This window comes from Stenella coeruleoalba (genome assembly GCF_951394435.1).
Source record: "Stenella coeruleoalba genome assembly, chromosome: 4".
Classification (NCBI taxonomy): domain Eukaryota; kingdom Metazoa; phylum Chordata; class Mammalia; order Artiodactyla; family Delphinidae; genus Stenella; species Stenella coeruleoalba.
In genome coordinates, this window is record NC_137149.1 from 29,288,738 (window position 1) to 29,306,657 (window position 17,920).

General features: G+C 35.2%; 1 protein-coding gene across 1 annotated transcript in view; it reads right to left on the bottom strand.

Annotated features, from left to right (window-relative positions):
- Positions 1–803: 803 nt before the first annotated feature.
- The window catches only part of ENPEP (glutamyl aminopeptidase), a 110,634-nt gene continuing 93,517 nt past the window's right edge, over positions 804–17,920 (bottom strand). The window contains exons 18-20 of the mRNA XM_079920794.1: positions 16,412–16,552; positions 8,060–8,138; positions 804–7,030 (exon numbers count right to left, since the gene is read on the bottom strand). Coding sequence (XP_079776920.1) covers positions 6,884–7,030; positions 8,060–8,138; positions 16,412–16,552 — 367 coding nt within the window. The 3' untranslated portion in view covers positions 804–6,883. The remainder of the gene's footprint in view (positions 7,031–8,059; positions 8,139–16,411; positions 16,553–17,920) is intronic.

Below are 17,920 nucleotides of genomic sequence, written 5' to 3' on the forward strand. Positions count from 1 at the left end.
GGAGAGATCTGGAAAGAGAAATAGGGTTAAGAGATTTTGGGAGGGGAGGTTATTTTGGGGGAAAATAATACCATGGTTCCCTCCTGATGCAAAGAATCCAGTAGATAAGGAAACACTGATGGTATGAGAGAGGACGTAGATTTATTAGTGCAGTGCTTTGGGAAGTTGAACAAAGATGAGACCTAGTGCATTGGCCTTAGCTAGGAGCTCAGCTGTAATGGAGGAGAAGGTAGAGCATATGGGAATGGGAATGCTGGTATCTTATTCTGGTGTACGGGCACATCATAATTTATTTAACAAGTTTAGTAACTACTATAAGTTTTTCACTTTCAGGAGCTCTGAGGTGAAAATCCTTTCATCCCTGTATACCATGTGAATGTCTTTATATAGCATCTAAAGGATAACTCTCTAGAAGCTGTATTGCTGGGTCAAAGGAAAAGCATATTTAAAATTGTAAAATATGTTGCCAAATTCCCATTTAAAACACTGTTCCAATCCACACTGCTACCAGCTGTGGTGAGAGGGCCACTTCCCCATCCCTGCATCAAAGTGAATTTTACCAATCTCTTTAGTTTTGGTTGATCTGGTAGGTGAAAAATGGTATCTCTGTTTTGATTTTGTGTATTTGGGGATATTCTTTCTCTATTTTCAATTTCTGGGTGGCTTTTAAAAACATCTTATTGAGACATGATACACATACCATAAAGTTCACCCGTTTAAAGTGTACAATTAAATGATTTTCAAAGTTCATATATGTTATATCATGTATCAGAATTTCATTCCTTTTCCATAATATTGCACTACAGGTATATACCATCTTTTTTTTAATCCATTCATAATTTGATTTGTTTCATTTTTGACTATTACGAATAATATTGCTATAAACATTTGCATACAGCTTTTTGTGTGGGCGTATGTTTTCATTTTTCTTAGATATATACCTTGGAGTAAAATTGCTGGGTCCTATACTAACTCTATGTCTACTATTTGGAAGAACTGCCAAACTTTTCCAAAGCAGCTGCAGCATTTTAAATTCCTACAAGCAATGTATGAAGGTTCCAATTTCTCCATATCCTTGCCAACAGTTGTTATTGTCTGTCTTTTTTAGTATTGCCATCCTAGTGGGTGTGAAGTGGTATCTCATTGTGGTTTTAATTTGCATTTCACTATTGGTTTGTAATGTTGAGCATCTTTTCATATACTTACTGGATATTTGTTTATCTTTAGAGAAATATTTATTCAATTCTTTTGCTCATTTTTTATGGGTCATTTGTCTTTTTATTATTGAGTGTTAGAGTTCTTTATATATTCTGCATACCAGTCCCTAATCAGATATTTGATTTACAAATAGGGTTGTCATCACTTTCCTGATCGATTTACTTGCATTTTTTATTTTTATTTTTTAGCAGTTTTGTAGTTTTTTAGGTCTATGATGCATTTTGAGTTAATTTTTGTGTATGGTGTAAGAAAGTGGTCCAACTTTATTTTTTTGCATGTGCATATCCAGTTTCCCAGCATCATTTATTGAAAAGACTATTTTTCCCCACTGTATTGTTTTGTCAAAAATCAAATGACCATATACATAAGTATTTATTTCTGGACTCTCAGTTCTATTCCATTGACCTATATATCTGTCCTTATGGCAGTATCACATTGTATTGGTTACTGTAGCTGTGTAGTAAGTTTTAAATTTGAGAAACGTGAGTTCTACAACTTTGTTCTTACTTTGAAGATTCTTTTATTTATTCTGTGTTCATTTCAATATGAATTTTATGATCAGGTTTTCAGTTTGTGCAAAAAAGCAAGCTGGGAATTTTTAGGGATCATGTTGAATCTGTAGGTCAATTTGGGGAGTATTGCCGTTTTCACAGTATTAAGTCTTCCATTCTATGAACCTGAGATGTCTTTCTGTCTGTTTAGATCTTTACTTTTTTTTAACAGTGTTTCCTAGTGTTAGGTCTACGAGTCTTGAACTTCTTTTGTTAAATTTATTCCTAAGTATTTTATACTTTTAGATGGTCTTGGAATGTAATTAATTTTAATTTCATTTTCTTATTTTTCATTGCTAGTATATAAAAATACAATTACTTTTTATATATTGACCTTGTATCCTGCAACTTTGCTGAACACATTTAGTGGTAATCATGTGTATGTTTGTGTGTCTGTGTGTGTGTGTGTATTCCTTAGGATTTTCTATGTGCAAGATCATGTCATGTGATAATAAAGATCATTCTCCTTTTTCCAATTTCTATGTCTTTTATTTCTGTTCCTTACATAATTTCCCTTGCAAGAACTTCCACTACAGTGTTAAGTAAAGTTGCAAGCGAGAACATCCTTGTCCTGTTACTGATCTTAGGGGCAAAGCATTCAGTCTTTTACCTATATGTATGATGTTAGCTGTTGGTGTTTCTTTATTTTTTTTTTTAATTAATTTATTTTTGTCTGCATTGGGTCTTTGTTGCTGTGCGTGGGCTTTCTCTAGTTGCGGCTAGCGGGGGCTATTCTTCGTTGCGGTATGCAGGCTTCTCATTGCGGTGGCTTCTCTTGTTGTGCAGCATGGGCTCTAGGCACGCAGGCTTCAGTAGTTGTGGCACATGGGCTCAGTAGTTGTGGCTCGCAGGCTCTAGAGCGCAGCCTCAGTAGTTGTGGCCCATGGCTTAGTTGCTCCATGACATGTGGGATCTTCCCTGGGCATGGCTCGAACCCGTGTCCCCTGCATTCGCAGGCAGATTCTTAACCACTGCGCCACCAGGGAGGCCCCCTGTTGGTGTTTCATAGGTGCCCTTCATCAGGTTGAGGAAGTTCCCTTCTATTCCTAGCTTGTTGATTGTTTTATCATGAAAGGGTGCTGGATTTTGTCAAATGCTTCTTTTGCACCATTGGTATGATTATGTGGTTTTTGTCCTTATTCCATCAACATAGTATATCATGTTGATTGATTTTCATATGTCAAAACAATCTTGCGTTCTTGGGTAAATTCCAGTTGGCACTTGGTCATGGTCTTTCACCATTTTTCTTTGTTGCTAGATTTAGTTTGCTAATATTTTGTGGAGGATCTTTGTGTATACATTCGAAAGGGATGTTGACCTGTAGTTTGGGGTTTTTTTTCCTTATGATGTCATTGCCTAGTTTTGGTATCAGTTTTGGTATCTGTGATCTCATAGAATGAATTGAGAAGTTCCCTCCTCTCCTATTTTTTGCAAGTTTATGAAGGATTGGTGCTAATTTTTCTTTAAATGTTTGGTAGAATTCATTAAGGAAGGCATCTGGTCCTGGGCTTTTCTTTGTGGGAAGTTTTTTGTTTTTGTTTTTATTACTAAATCAATCTCTTCAGTTGTTATAGGTCTGTTCAGATTTTCTATTCTTGAGTCAGTTTGATAGTTTGTTTTTCTAGGAATTTGTTCATTTTGTCTAAGTTGTTGACAACACTAATTTGTTGGGGTATGGTTATGCATATTCTCTTTCTTTTTATCTCTGTAGGTTTGGTAGTGATGCCTCCTCTTTCATTCCTGATTTCAGTAATTTAAGTCTTCTCACTTTTTTCTTGGTCAGCCTAGCTAAAGGTTTGTCAATTTTGTCGTTCTTTTCAAAGAACCAATTTTCGGTTTCATTGTTTTCATTCTGAAATTCAGGCTAACAGAGCAGCCTCTATATGAAACATTGCTGGATGTAGGGTGGCAGAAGAAAAATGGCAAAACATGTGCTGACTCCTTATATTTCTGCCTGAAATCAACATAGATCACTTTTATTCATATTTCACCAGCCAAAAGCAACATACCCATGTTAGACTTCAGTGGGGTAAGATAATGGAATTCTCCCCAGGGAGGGCCAGTGACTATTAATGAACAATAACATAATCTGACACACTGTCTTTCCTTAGTGCCTTTAGTTGCTTAGGTTTGGTTATTCCTGAACCCAACTTTATTCTCCAAACGGGTGTCTTAAATGGGGACTAGGCGATATCATAATAGTAACAATAATAGCATCTAATGTTGAGTGATTATCATTTCCCATACATGCGTCCTTTACATGTATTTTTGCATTTAATCCTCACAACAACGCAGTGAGGTAGTGATTATTTTTATCCCCACTTTATAGATGAGGAAACTGAACAATAGAGAGATTAAAGGCAAGTAGTTGAGATTCAAACTCAGGTCACTTTAATTTTAAAATGCATGTTTCTACTTTAATATGTGGTTAAGTACATAGATTCTGGTGATAAACTGACTAGGTTCAAATCCTGGCTTATGCCAGATACTATTTTTTGGCCTTGGGCAAGTTTTGTTACTTCTCTGTCTGTTTCTCCATCTGTAAAATGGCGATATTAACAGTACCTACCTCATGGGGTTTTTGTAAAGTTTAAATATATAAATTGATGTATGTGGAGTGCTTGCGTGTAGAACAGGGCTTGGTATAAAAAGGAGGTTGATATTATTAGAGTATTAGTATTATTACTACTATCACTATTATCATTATTTAGCAAAGCTTTGGAAAGCTCCACTGGTTATCCTGCTTTCTTCCTTCTGTTCCCTGCTTCTTAATCCCCTTTGAGAATTACCATTCTAGATTTTTGTTCCCACCTAATATTTATCTATTTTTGGATTAACACTTCACCAACATGGAGGGTAACTGTAGGAGTACCATTGTCTTCAACCCAGCTGTATATCTCTGCTTCCCAGAACTTCCCTGCTGGTCACTTTTATATTCATAGTTTATTATTTAAACTCCTACTTTATATTTATGGGGGTGCACAGCAATGATCTGCAATATAGAAATAAACTGCCTAGGGGGAGGCAATCATTATTACTGGCACTGCTTCTTGCTACATGACTTTGCTGATCATTTCTTCCAATTAATTCTTTAAAGTTGATGGTTTACCGTGGTTTAATTTTGGATACAACGTACTAAATTTTTTTGTTGTAAAAATCATGACACAACCAAGAAAGCACAGTAGCAAACTGTTCTTGGCATAGATCTGTCTACTGGTCATCAGCCTTTTAAAAACCAGATGCTGTTTGAGAAAGGCCTGATTAGCTAGTGGTGTCATAGCAAAGTGTGCACGGTTCTTTTTCACGTGGGCTAAAGAGAACTAAGCAATTCATTCTCAGTTTTAGTGCTTAAAGTAGAATGGAACAGAATGACTTGTAGGCAAGTTGGAATCTGTTTCATTTACCATCCCCCTCAAATTTATATTTTTCTTTTAAGAATTTATTACATAAAGCAGAAGGATAAACGATCCCACTTCCTTATTTGTCCACTTGATACAATACATAGACTTCAAGTGCTGGTTTTGATTGCGGTCAATTTGAAGTTAGGGATTTTTTTGTTTTTCCTGATGATTTATGATGTTAATGTGTTTTTTTCTTCTGAAGTAATTTAAAATAATACTTTAAAAGTTTTAGTCTGAAAATTTCTTCTTTTTTTGTCTTTTTTTCCCCTCCAGTCTACATTTGAATTTGCCAGTTTAGCTATGTGGATTGAAAAGTGATAATTAAGAGACAGCGATAGGAAAGGTTACAAAATTTGAGAGTCCTTGATTAGGGCACATTTTTATGTAAAGTCAAAGCAAAGATTTTGATTGTTCCCATGTGCTTCAATTATCATCAAACCAATCTTAAATTATCTTATACTTCTGAAGGTTCCAAATAAATTTAGATTTCCAGATATAGCAGATTGGAACATAGTAATTTACCATCTTTTCTGCCTATTGGACTTGTATTGTGGATCTGCTAGGCATCGAGTGCCATGTTAAACATGTTCTTGCCACCAGCTTCTACAAAATTGATGTCTTTAATCAAGTCATGAATATAAATTTGATCAATGCTATTCTGTATGGATTAGGATCTAAGGATTTATGCATAAAAGTTATATATAAGAAGATACATCCTCACATATGCAGAGTCATGTTGGAGACATCCATGGGTTTCCTCATTTTCACACTTAGATTGCTAGGTTAGGTCAAAGCTAAATTCTAATTCCATATAGTTTTATGGAATAATCAGCCTTCTCTCTTTCCTAATCAGTTTCCAATTATTTAGCCCTTTTCCCCTAAAATCCATGGAGTAGAGTTAAGCACTGTCTTCCCTTTAATTTCATAGCTTATTTGAAGGAGCTTTGTAGGGAATGGAGCAAGATGACAGAGTACCAAGCATGAAAAAGACTGGGTTCTTGAATCTTATTTGCCTCCAGCTAAATTATTGGGGGATGCTGCAGTCATTATTATTCAAGAGTAAGGTGACACTGGAAAACAATGTATTTTTTCAAGGTAATCGTTCAAATTTATTTTAAAAGGAGAGGAGAGTTCTTTTTTGATATTATGGGAACAAAGGCAACAGTCAGGCATTTCTTTGGCTAACTCATGCAATCCTAGAGTAAAATATAAGCCCAGGTTACTTTGATAGGATTTAAAGGAGTAAAAACATATGTGAATACAATGATACTAGATCTGTGTAATTCTGAATAATAAAATAAAGATTAAGATGATACTATTGGTCCCTCAAGTACTGGTATTTAAACTTTAAAAATCAATCAAGAGAGAAGATTAAGTGGTTTTTCTTTGGTACAAAAAATGTAAAGCTAAGACCAAATTGTTCTGTTTTCACAGATTTAAGATACAAAGAATGATATTTAAAGACATTAAAATGGCTCTTAAATGCTCTTCAGTTTGTAAAGAATCTCCTATGAAGTACACTTAGAAGAAATCCCTGAGTACCTTAACTACTCTATTAGTATCTTCATAAACAAAGAGGAACAATTTAAAGTACTTAGCAAAAGCAGTATCTATGTATAAGACTCCCTCCAGAGTGCTTGTAAATTAGGCCACCAAATATTTAACGGGAGAAACAATACAGTCACAAAATTAAAATATGATAATTTGAACACATTAACCATTCAAATCAAAAAACCAGTCTCTTATGGTGTCTCTGTTTTGTTTTAGCCACTCGATATTGTTTTTCACTGTTTCCAGCACTTGCTCCCTAGGTTTCTGTCCTGCTCCAGCTTCTGGATATCTTTTGAAAAAGCTCTCCATCTATAAAAGAGAAGGAAATAAGAAAGTAATTTTAAGCCCAATTATTCTTCAAGGATTTTCTTTACACTCTGGATTTATTTCCTTCTTCCCTGGACATTCAGTATCACTGAATAACACTGCGATGCATTTTCTGGTGCATCATTTAGATTGAGCCCATCTCTCAGATTAGCAATCATTACCCATGGCTTTTGGACACCTGGCAGCATGTCACACAAAAAAGGCCCTGATGTATTGGGAAAGGAGAGCAGCACACTGGTGGCTGGCATGCTCTTTCTGCTGCTTCGGGTTTCTCAATTTTCTGCACATTCCCCAAGGTGTTCCCTGGAAAATCTGGTCTGTGAAATGATGGCTTTGCTTAGCCTTTCATTCCAGGAATCTGGAATATTTTAATACGCGTTCAGTTCATTTATTGAGGGCTCATCAAAAAATATCTGTTAAACTTGGTTCATTTTCCCTCTTCCCTCCAAAATCCTCCCCCAAACTCCACCATAGTAGTATTTGTTATTTATAAAAACAAGGATTATTCTGTTTCTTAATACAGAGGAATGTAACATTCCAATATCTAATACAGGTACTGAAAATTCATACAATCTCTATTTGTGCAACATTAATGAACATTCCCTACCCCCCTGGGAATTGAGATATTTGAAATCTGAAAGATTTGGGCTTAGTTTTGAAATTCCAAAACTATGAATTCAGAAAGGAATCAAATCTTGACCAGCTTATCCCAGGATTACATTTACCTGGAAAGGGGAGACATACTGTTCATGCTTTGGTAAACCAAATGGTCTCATGGAGCCTTCTAATCCTCCCAAGGCCTCACGTTTCTCAACTCTTAAACTTTATTTATTTCTTGGTTGTTTGAATTTTTTTCAGTTTAGAAAAAACTAGGTGTACATTTAATTATATATAAGAATTATTTCTTTTTTCTTGTCTTCTGGGATCTGAATAGAGAAAATATCACTTCTCCTAGAAAAAAAATTAATTCTGTTCCTTCCTTGACAAGTATAGAGGAATTTATCTTCATACCTGCCAGAGTTGTAGTTCAGTGTTGAATGGCTCTGCTATAGTGACAATCCGGCCAAGGTTTCTGTTATTGAGTGTATATCTGAAGAGAAATTTAGGGGAGGAAAAGAGTATGTAAGTGCCCAGAACTTTAAATATTTTCTCTAAATGCAGGCATATCCTTTTTATTTTGGGAGTTTTTTAAAAAGTAATTTTCAAAGTACAGAAAGTACAAAACAGAGTAAGTAAACATATTTAATTTAAAATCCAATTCAGGAGAAATTCTCAGCAAATTCTACACTTCTTTTTGTAGACATATCCACACCACTTACTCAGAGATGGTAGACTGCTTGTTACATTCCCCAAACCTGTTCTCCTTTTTTCCTGCACACATGAGAACCACAGTCAGATGACATTTCTCAGCCTTCCTCATAGCTAGGTGCAGACAGGTGATCCAGTTCTCATCAGTGGAATATGAACAAAAGTGATATATTCGGGGCTTCCTTGGTGGCGCAGTGGTTAAGAATCCGCCTGCCAATGCAGGGGGCATGGGTTCCAGCCCTGGTCCGGGAAGATCCCACATGCTGCGGAGCAACTAAGCCCGTGTGCCACAACTACTGAGCCTGTGCCCTAGAGACCGCAAGCCACAACTACTGAAGCCTGTGTGCCTAGAGCCCATGCTGCGCAACAAGAGAAGCCACCACAATGAGAAGCCCGCACACCACAACAAAGAGTAGCCCCTGCTCGCCACAACTAGAGAGAGCCCACGCACAACAACGAAGACCCAATGCAGCCAAAATAATAAATAAATGATTAATTTTTTAAAAAAAGAAGTGATATGTTCAACTTCCACCTCCTTGCTTAAGTAAAGGGAAATTGCTTGCCTTGGACTTATTTTTCCCCCTCCCCTTTTTCCAAACTTCAACCACACAGATAGAATAAGGTCAGACTACCCTAACAACTTGGAATGCTCATTTCAGGAGACCAATCTGAGTGAGAAATAATTATTTATGTCCTTTAAGCTGCTGCATTTCTGTGTTTCTGTTACAGCAGAATAGCTCTATCACCTTTATCCTAACTAACACTTCCTGTCTTCCTGCAGGTACAGGAATTTGAATATAGGCTATTTATTCTGCTTTCAAAAAGCTTTATTAGCTGCTTGCATATTTGGGGTTATGATTTATATCAGTCTGCTAAGCAAAGACACTTGAAGCTGGGTGCAAAGATAGCACTTTTGAGATAATATTCTATTCCTATCTCTTTTGCATTTTCTCTCTTAAAGAACAAGAATCAGAAATTTCTTTATAGACCAAAATACAAATCATTGTAATACAGGTAAAAATTTCATCCCAATTAATCACAGTGTAAGAAAAATAATCACAAGAATTATGTATAAACCTTGAACTGTTGGAATGTTGGGGAAAGATAAAGGAAAATATATCAATATATAAAGAGGTAAACAGGAGAAATTTTACATTTAAAATTTATCACATAACAGAAGCAGAAATCGTGAAATAAAAAGTAATAAAGTGTGTCACATACACATTACAAAATTTTATACTAAAGAAAAACTGCCATAAAATTAAAAATTTATTATTTTGTTTTAAAAAGGGCAAATATTTTCACTATAAAAAGAACGCTTACAATAGGGAGAAATATGCCAACATGAAATTAGTGAAGGAATGAATCAGCAGTTTTCAAAAGAAACCTAAAGAGAAAATGTATTAATGGAAACAGATGAAATGTTCTAATAATTATCCACAATTTCAGTATACCAGGTCCAGTGTTCACTCTTATCACTGACACCATTGAATTTAAATCCATTATGTCTTTCATCTTTCTTCTCTTAGAAATCTAAGGCAAGCAGTTTCCCTTTACTTAATGTCATCAGCCATTATTCAAAATGTAAGAATCTCAGTCATCGATGCTCAACACTGTCCTTATAATGTGTGTACCTCCTTGCCTCTGACTTAGCTGTCTAGAGCTGCCCAACCTCTCAAACCCGCCACCTGACCCTCTGGAACTGCCCCTTTACAGGGAATACTACTTATTTGGAGAATGTTTATTTTCCCACATCCTCCATAGCACCAGGTCAGAAAGGGAATTGGTGTGGTCATGCTCCCCATTGTGGATTCCCAACCATTATTCCTCCACTCTCTCTTTAAGAACCTCTGTTCCTTCAAGTTATTCCCCTACATCTCATTTATGATACACTTTGGCACCTGACTCCTATCATCCTTTCTACTTCAGGCCATGATTTCAAGGTCCACATGGATGAAGATATAACAGCTTAGCGCCTTAGTTTCTTGACCTCCTCATTTCCAATGGTATTTTCTCCACTCTACTCCAGCCACCAATTCCCATCATCATACCTTGTGATTATCCATAGGTACTCTGACTCTAAAATTATTAATTTATGCATGCTCCATGACATAATTTACCATTCACTTTCCACTATGACCATTCTTTGACGTTATCTGGATTTCTGACCCATTGACCATCCCTACCCCTACTTTCTTCTGGATCATCAGCTCTTCCTTTGCTTTCACTTGTTTCCTTATATAGTTTAGATTCCATGGTCTACCATTTTCAGTAACATTTTTGCCTAAGCCCTAAGCGCCCTTATATTTCAGTAATTTGAGTCTGGCAAAACTCCAGCTTTGGGTGAAATTAACTGCTCATTTCCTTTGTTTGTACCACGTAGACACATTCTGTCAAGGGAGGTCACCCAACATTCCCCATATTCTATATATACTATATATATATACTATAACTATATATACTATATACTATAAATTCATGGCTGTCAATCTTAAATGGGCCCTTCACATTGACAGTCCTGCATTATCCTGGTCAACTCATTCTCTTCCTCTTTGAATTGCCTTTTGCAAATGTTTTCACTCTCTTAAAACCTCCAAACACTCTCCCTCTTCCCTTCCTCCTCAGATGATCTTGTCTTCTAATTCACGGAGAAAATACATAGTAACCTCTACATCTTTTAGCTTACAAACATATAAATATACCTGTTTTCCTTCTATCATCTGTGCTTTGGTTCCTATTTCTCCCTCACTTTCTCAAAAACATTAATTTTTTAAAAATCTTTTTCCTGTCTTACATATTAAATCTCTCACTCTTCACTGGATCTGTCTCATCAGCTTTTAAGTATATTAAACATATTAAAATAACTTCCATATAAAAAAAGGGAAGATCCTCTCCCTTGATCTAGCATCGCTCTCTTAATATCTTCTCTCACCTCCCCATTCATAGTTAAACTTTTCAAGAGGCTTCTCTACATTTCTTGCCTCCATTGTGTTACTACTGACTGTTATTTGCTTCCATTTGAGTTTTGCCCCCACCACTCCACTGAAAGACTCTTTCTGAGTTACCAATAAGTTTAGTGAGCATTTTTATTCTTTGATTTATTCAAACCTTAAGCAGCATTTGGCAAGGGACTCTAACTTCCTTGAAACAATCTCCGCTTTAACATCTCAAAGGAGACTCAAAAGGCATATATATATATAGATAGATAGATAGATAGATAGATCTGAACTCATGGTTCTTCTGCAAACTTTTTCTGGAAATTTAGACATTTTATTCTTGTCACCTCACTTGCCTCCCATTTCTAATCTACCAAATTCTAAATGTTCTTATCTTTTCATCTTCACCATTACATCCATAGTACAGTGTCTCACTGTCTTTTGCTGGGACTACTCCAATAGCTCTAATTGCTTTCCTCAAATTCGCTCTGGTCTGTGCTTTACTTTACCACCAGAGCTTTCTTTTCAGAGTAAAATTGATCATTTTACTTTCTTACTTAAAACCCTGTAGTGACCTTATCATTGCTCTTAGAACAAAAGCCCAAATCTTAATGTGACCCTGAAAAACTTAGCCCTTATCTTTCCTCTTTTCTGATAGTAGGCATTCAACCAGGAAAGCTTTGCCTCCTGTTCATATAATTCACTCCTGTCCTTCCTTCAGAATTCAGCTCAATCATCACTCCCTTAGGAAAGCCCTTAACCTTCAATTTCTCTTGACTTGGTCAATTTCCCCATTACACTCTTTTCGGTGTGCCCTGAACCTCTTCTATTTGTAGTTATTACAGTTTTAACTGTACTACATGTATTTGTGTGATTCTTTACTTAATATTGATCTTCATTATTAGACTCTAAGCTCCATGAGAACAGAGAACCAGATCTGTTTCTCCTTGTATACTGTTGTACTTTGAGTACCAAGCACTGTGCCTAGCACATAGTAGATGCTCCACAATATTTACAGGATGAAAGAATTATAATTTAAAATGAGATACTAGTTTTCACGTACTCAATTAGCAAGAATATTTTAAAATGACAGCACTGAGTATTGTCAAGGGTTGGAAAAATAGTCAAAGTTAATAGTAAATTTTGTTGTGGATGACAGTTTTGCAGCACTCATCAGAAACTCTAAAAATGAACACATCCTTTAACACAGCAATATTACTTCTACTATTATTATTATTATTTTTTTTTTTTGCGGTACGCGGGCCTCTCACTGCTGTGGCCTCACCCCTTGCAGAGCACAGGCTCTGGACGCTCAGGCTCAGCGGCCATGGCTCACGGGCCCAGCCGCTCCGTGGCATGTGGGATCCTCCCGGGCCGGGGCACGAACCCGTGTCCCCCGCACCGGCAGGCGGACTCTCAACCACTGTGCCACCAGGGAAGCCCTACTATTATTTTTATCCTAAGGAAATTCTCAAGGATGTTCAAAGAGAACAGAGGTTCAGTTTCAAAGATGTTCATGAGTACATCATTTATACAGTGGAAAGTTTGGAACAATTTTATTATCCAGCAGATGGAGATTGGCTAAGTAAACTAAGATGTATCTACACATTGAAATATGACTGAGAATTTAAAATAACATCGAAGAAGCATACTTAAAGACATGAAAAGATATCCACAATATAGGATAATGTAAGAAAAAGCAGGTTATAAAACCGTATGTCTGGGCTTCCCTGGTGGCGCAGTGGTTGAGAGTCCGCCTGCCGATGCAGGGGACGCGGGTTCATGCCCCAGTCTGGGAAGATCCCACATGCCGCGGAGCGGCTAGGCCCGTGAGCCATGGACACTGAGTCTGCGCGTCCGGAGCCTGTGCTCCGCAATGGGAGAGGCCACAAAAGTGTGAGGCCCGCATACCACAAACAAAACAAAACAAAATAAAAACCATATGTCTAATATAATTCTATTTCTGTAAATAAATGAACAGCCATAGAAACATGACTCAAGGAGAAACAGTGTGACAACAGAGGTTATTTTTAGGTGGTGGGTTTATGGGTGATTTTTGTATCCTTATTTTTGCTTATCTGCATTTTGTGCAAAACAATACACACCTATTTTATAATAAGAAAATTGAGATTTTAAAAAAGGAAATCACACAAAGTTCCAGTAATGATATTTTACAGATTCAAAGAAAGTCTGTTATTACAGGTAAGAAAACAGTTTTTCCAGTGACTTTCTATAATTTCTATAATATTCCTCTTCTGTTTTGTTCTTTGTGAAAAAAAATTGAAGAATATATTTAGAAACTAGCAATGAATAGATTGAATAAAAACTGCAACTACCTGTATAAATATCAGAAATATGAAAACAAAATATGTTCATTCCAAGAAACCATCATATGAAGTGTACCATTTAAGGGGAAATATGCTGTATATTTATCATATTTGATTACTTTTAAAACTAAAATAAGGATTTAATTATATCTTAAATATTTTGAAAAATAATTATGTAAAAATAATCTTCTTGGATTTAATATTTATGTAAGTACTATTATGTTATCCAGAAGAAATGGTTTTGATGCACTTAAAACTTTTAGTTAAGTGCTTATTAAATTATCTTGTTTATGAGATACTGTTTAAATGACTTCAGTCATGTCCCATTGACTTAATTTTTCATTCATAGTCATAAATTTAAATCAAACTTTATCACACCACTCTATATTGGCTTATTGAGTTCGTTCAACTTCATAGTTTCATGTAAGAGTTTAATGGAATAAACAAAAGCAAATAATAATTTCTGAAGTATCTTTGGAACTTTGTGGTTAAGTCTCAAAGTGGAAAGGACATTAGTGGTGTGGCCATCAGCTGTCATAAAAATCACGTAACAAAAGCTTTATAAAAAAGCAGCTTATTTATTTTAAGATGACAATAACTTGTTCAGAAACAAAGGCAATAAAACCACACATTCTGAAGCCTGGAAAACATTTAAGAGTTTGAAAATATTTGGCTAATGCTTGGATCATTTCTGTTTAATTTGTCTTATCCAATTTTAATGGGGAAATTATATATTTTTCAAACTAACCATAATTAATATTGGGCTTTTTTGTATCTGACATGTGGTTATTATATAATTTTATGTTTTAGGCTATTTGAAATGATACGAGAATTAGATCATTAGACTATGAAGAAATATTAAAAGCCTTGGGAGAGGGTTTTGGAACTAGCACTGCAAATACTTCATCATTTTGTTTTTCCTGAAAATTTCAACATTAGGTCTAATAGATTTATTTTAAGGCCAACTGTTTATGACTTTATGGCAATGTAACACCTGTTCTTTTTCCTACTTCTTAATTCTTAAGAGGTATAACAATGAGCTAATTTTTAAAAATGAAATATGCATTATTTGAAATAACTCACATGACAGCAATTCAAATAAGCCTTGAGAAATATTCTGTTCAATAAACAATAAGGAAGTGCCCACTTTATTATGTAAAATAGAATATTATTTACTTATATTTTCACAATAATTTAATAGTAAGCATTTTTCTTCATCTACATAGGTTTCTTACAGCATGTACCAAAAAAAAAGTTGCGTAGTCTTTTCGATTAAAACAAAATACACAGTACGTGTCATTAGCCATATATCTTTCAAAATGGAAAGTACTACCTTGCATAATATGAACTATTACCTCCAGATAACATGTTTTCAATAGGTAGATTTATTAATTCTAAACCAAATAGTTTATTGAAACAATTATAAACAGATGAACAGAGCATCATATACACACCACACACACACATACACAAGCATGCCAATCAATCTTCATAGAAATGGGTGAGCAGTTACATTCAATAGTTGCAATAATACAAAAGGCAAAAATTTATCACAAGTAAGCAAAAGCAATGCAGGGTATCTTTGCTGAGAGCTAGAGATATAATTTGGATCTCAGAAGGATAAGAAATGTGAATGAACATAATGGCACACTGGTTAATTGTAGGGTAGAAAAGAGTATAGAAATAAAAAGTTATCTTTGCAGTTAATATTTCTGATAAGGTGGTCATTATGCACTAGGCAGTGCTGAAGGGAAGACAGGAGAGATTAGGAGGAGATGACACAGGCCATTTCTTGGTATGGGGATTATAGATGGTATAGTTCTTTGGTCAGTGTTTACATATTTGTTTGGGACATATAATCTATATTTTATACTCTGTCAAAGAAGTATCTTTTTAATGGAAATAAGCATTAAATTTAGAGGATCAAGACCAAGAGTAGCAACATTTCTTCCATATGAGGCGGAAGAAATAAGAAATTTAGGAAAGCATCTCTTTAGCTCATTTGCTCATCTCTTGTCCTTGCTCCTTATTTTAAAACTGCTATTTCCCGGGAAATATAGTTTGCTTTTAAGAAGGGAGGAATTGGGAGATTGGGATTGACATATATACACTATTGATGCTATGTATAAAATAGACAACTAATGAGAACATACTGTATAGCACAGGGAACTCTACTTAATGCACTGTGGTGACCTAAATGGGAAGGAAATCCAAAAAAAGAGGGGATATATGTATATGTATAGCTGGTTCACTTTGCTGTACAGTAGAAACTAATACAACATTTTAAAACAACTATACTCCAATAAAAAATAATTTTAAAAAAAAGAAATTTTCAAAATACCTAAAGCTTAATTATCTGGTTAAGGGTGGCAAAAGTTATCCATATGAACTCAGTAAGATGTAGGGCTCTAATGGGAACCCAGGTCCAGGAATTATCATTTCGTTTTCATTAAAAATTAATTGAGAACTAAATATGTGCCTGGCATTATGCTAGGTGCTAGCACAATAGGCAGAATTAACTTGTTTTAACCAAACTAAAAATAATGCTTAGTCATCTTTGCAGATTTCAAAATTCTGTTGATCAGTTGGAAACACTACTTTCCAGAAAATGAATTATGCTTAAAATTAACTAGTACATTGCTTCCCTGGAAGGAAAATACCATGATCCTTACCTCTGATAATATGCCATTTCAGATATCGTATAGATGTCAGAGAAAGCACAGAAAAGAGAAAAAGAAAGAACTTGTAGATGGTATCAGACAGAACAATAAACCATTATCTGATCATCCCACCTGTTGACTAGATATTCCCAGTTGAGCTGTATCCAATTCCAGGCCATAGTCTTCCCATAGCTATTATATGAGATGTATCGAATGACTGTAAACACATCCTGAGTTTTAATAAGATTTGAGTCCTTGAGCAAATCCAGATATCTAAGAGAAGCCAAACAAACACAATTCAAAATGAACTTTTAGTGTTCACCCTTAGCTAAATTCCAATAGAACATCGCTTTCATTCCAGTAATTCAATTCTTGAGTCACCAATTGACACAGTCAATTAAGCAAGACAAATGATAAAACAGAATTTAATATTTTCTAAAATATTTAACTTTTTAAAGAACAACCTATAATTTTGAGGACTAGTGTAATGTAAACTTTAGGAACATTTAAATTATTTTGGAGGTACTAAAAACAACCACAATTTCAACTATTAATTTAAAAAATTATTTGTATTTATTTAATAGAAGTACTTCATCCATTTTACCTGGTTATTCAATTATACTAAAAAACCCCCCAAAACCCAGCAAATTAAAGGAAAGTACTTATATTATTATTTTATATGGGATTACAGTTGTCTTATTTGCTCTTCCCTAGATTGTAAAAAACAACTTTCTAATGTAACTTGTATGGTTGGATTAATTGGCTATAATTATGGTATAATGCAAATAAGTGCAAGATAAATTAAGTGACCAAATCAATAGATTTTTATTAAATTTATGCCGTGGCTGTACCCAGAGGGAATATCTGAACGTGCTCTGGTAAACTTCCAGAAACTGCACTGGTGTGGTGGGCTCCTGAATTTTGTACAATTTATCTCTTATCCTCTAGTTCACAAGAGTCTTAGTAAGGCATCTAAGTACTTGCTAATTTTCTCATCATATACAATTAGCACAATGCCATCAAAGTAATGAATCAATATAATGTTTTGTGGAATGTCAAGATGATCAAGTTCTTGATATCTTAGGGCAGAGAGAAGAATTCACATATAGCCCTAAGGTGAGATGGTGAAAATGTATTGTTAGCCCTGCTAAGTAAAAGCAAACTGCTTTTGGTAGTCCTTACAGATTGGTTATTGCCTTGTAATTTACTATTTATATTCTGCTTCTCCCAGGAACCTTTAAGTTTCTCAAGGATAGATTTCATTCTTGTTCATTTTTATTCCCACAATCTATATACCTGTACATAGAAAGGACATCTTAAGTGTTGTTTAAATGAATGAAGTAAATAACTCAGAAGCCATAACTAAGGAAAAAATAAAAAAGGCAGAAGCTAGTTGATTTGGGACATAGATGTGGAGTGGGAGAACATTCATAAATGGGCTTCAAGCAGTCTTTGTACCTTCTGAGTGGAATGTAAATACCTTTTGGGTGTGTGTCTATGCATGTTGTGGCAGACACTCCTCTGCTGACAGAGACCAGTTTTGTTCTGGGCTTGGGTCAAGGTATCCTTGATCCTAGGGAAGGTAAACTACTACCCCATCCTCAGAGTATCATGATTGGCCCAAATCAGTCAAAGGAATTC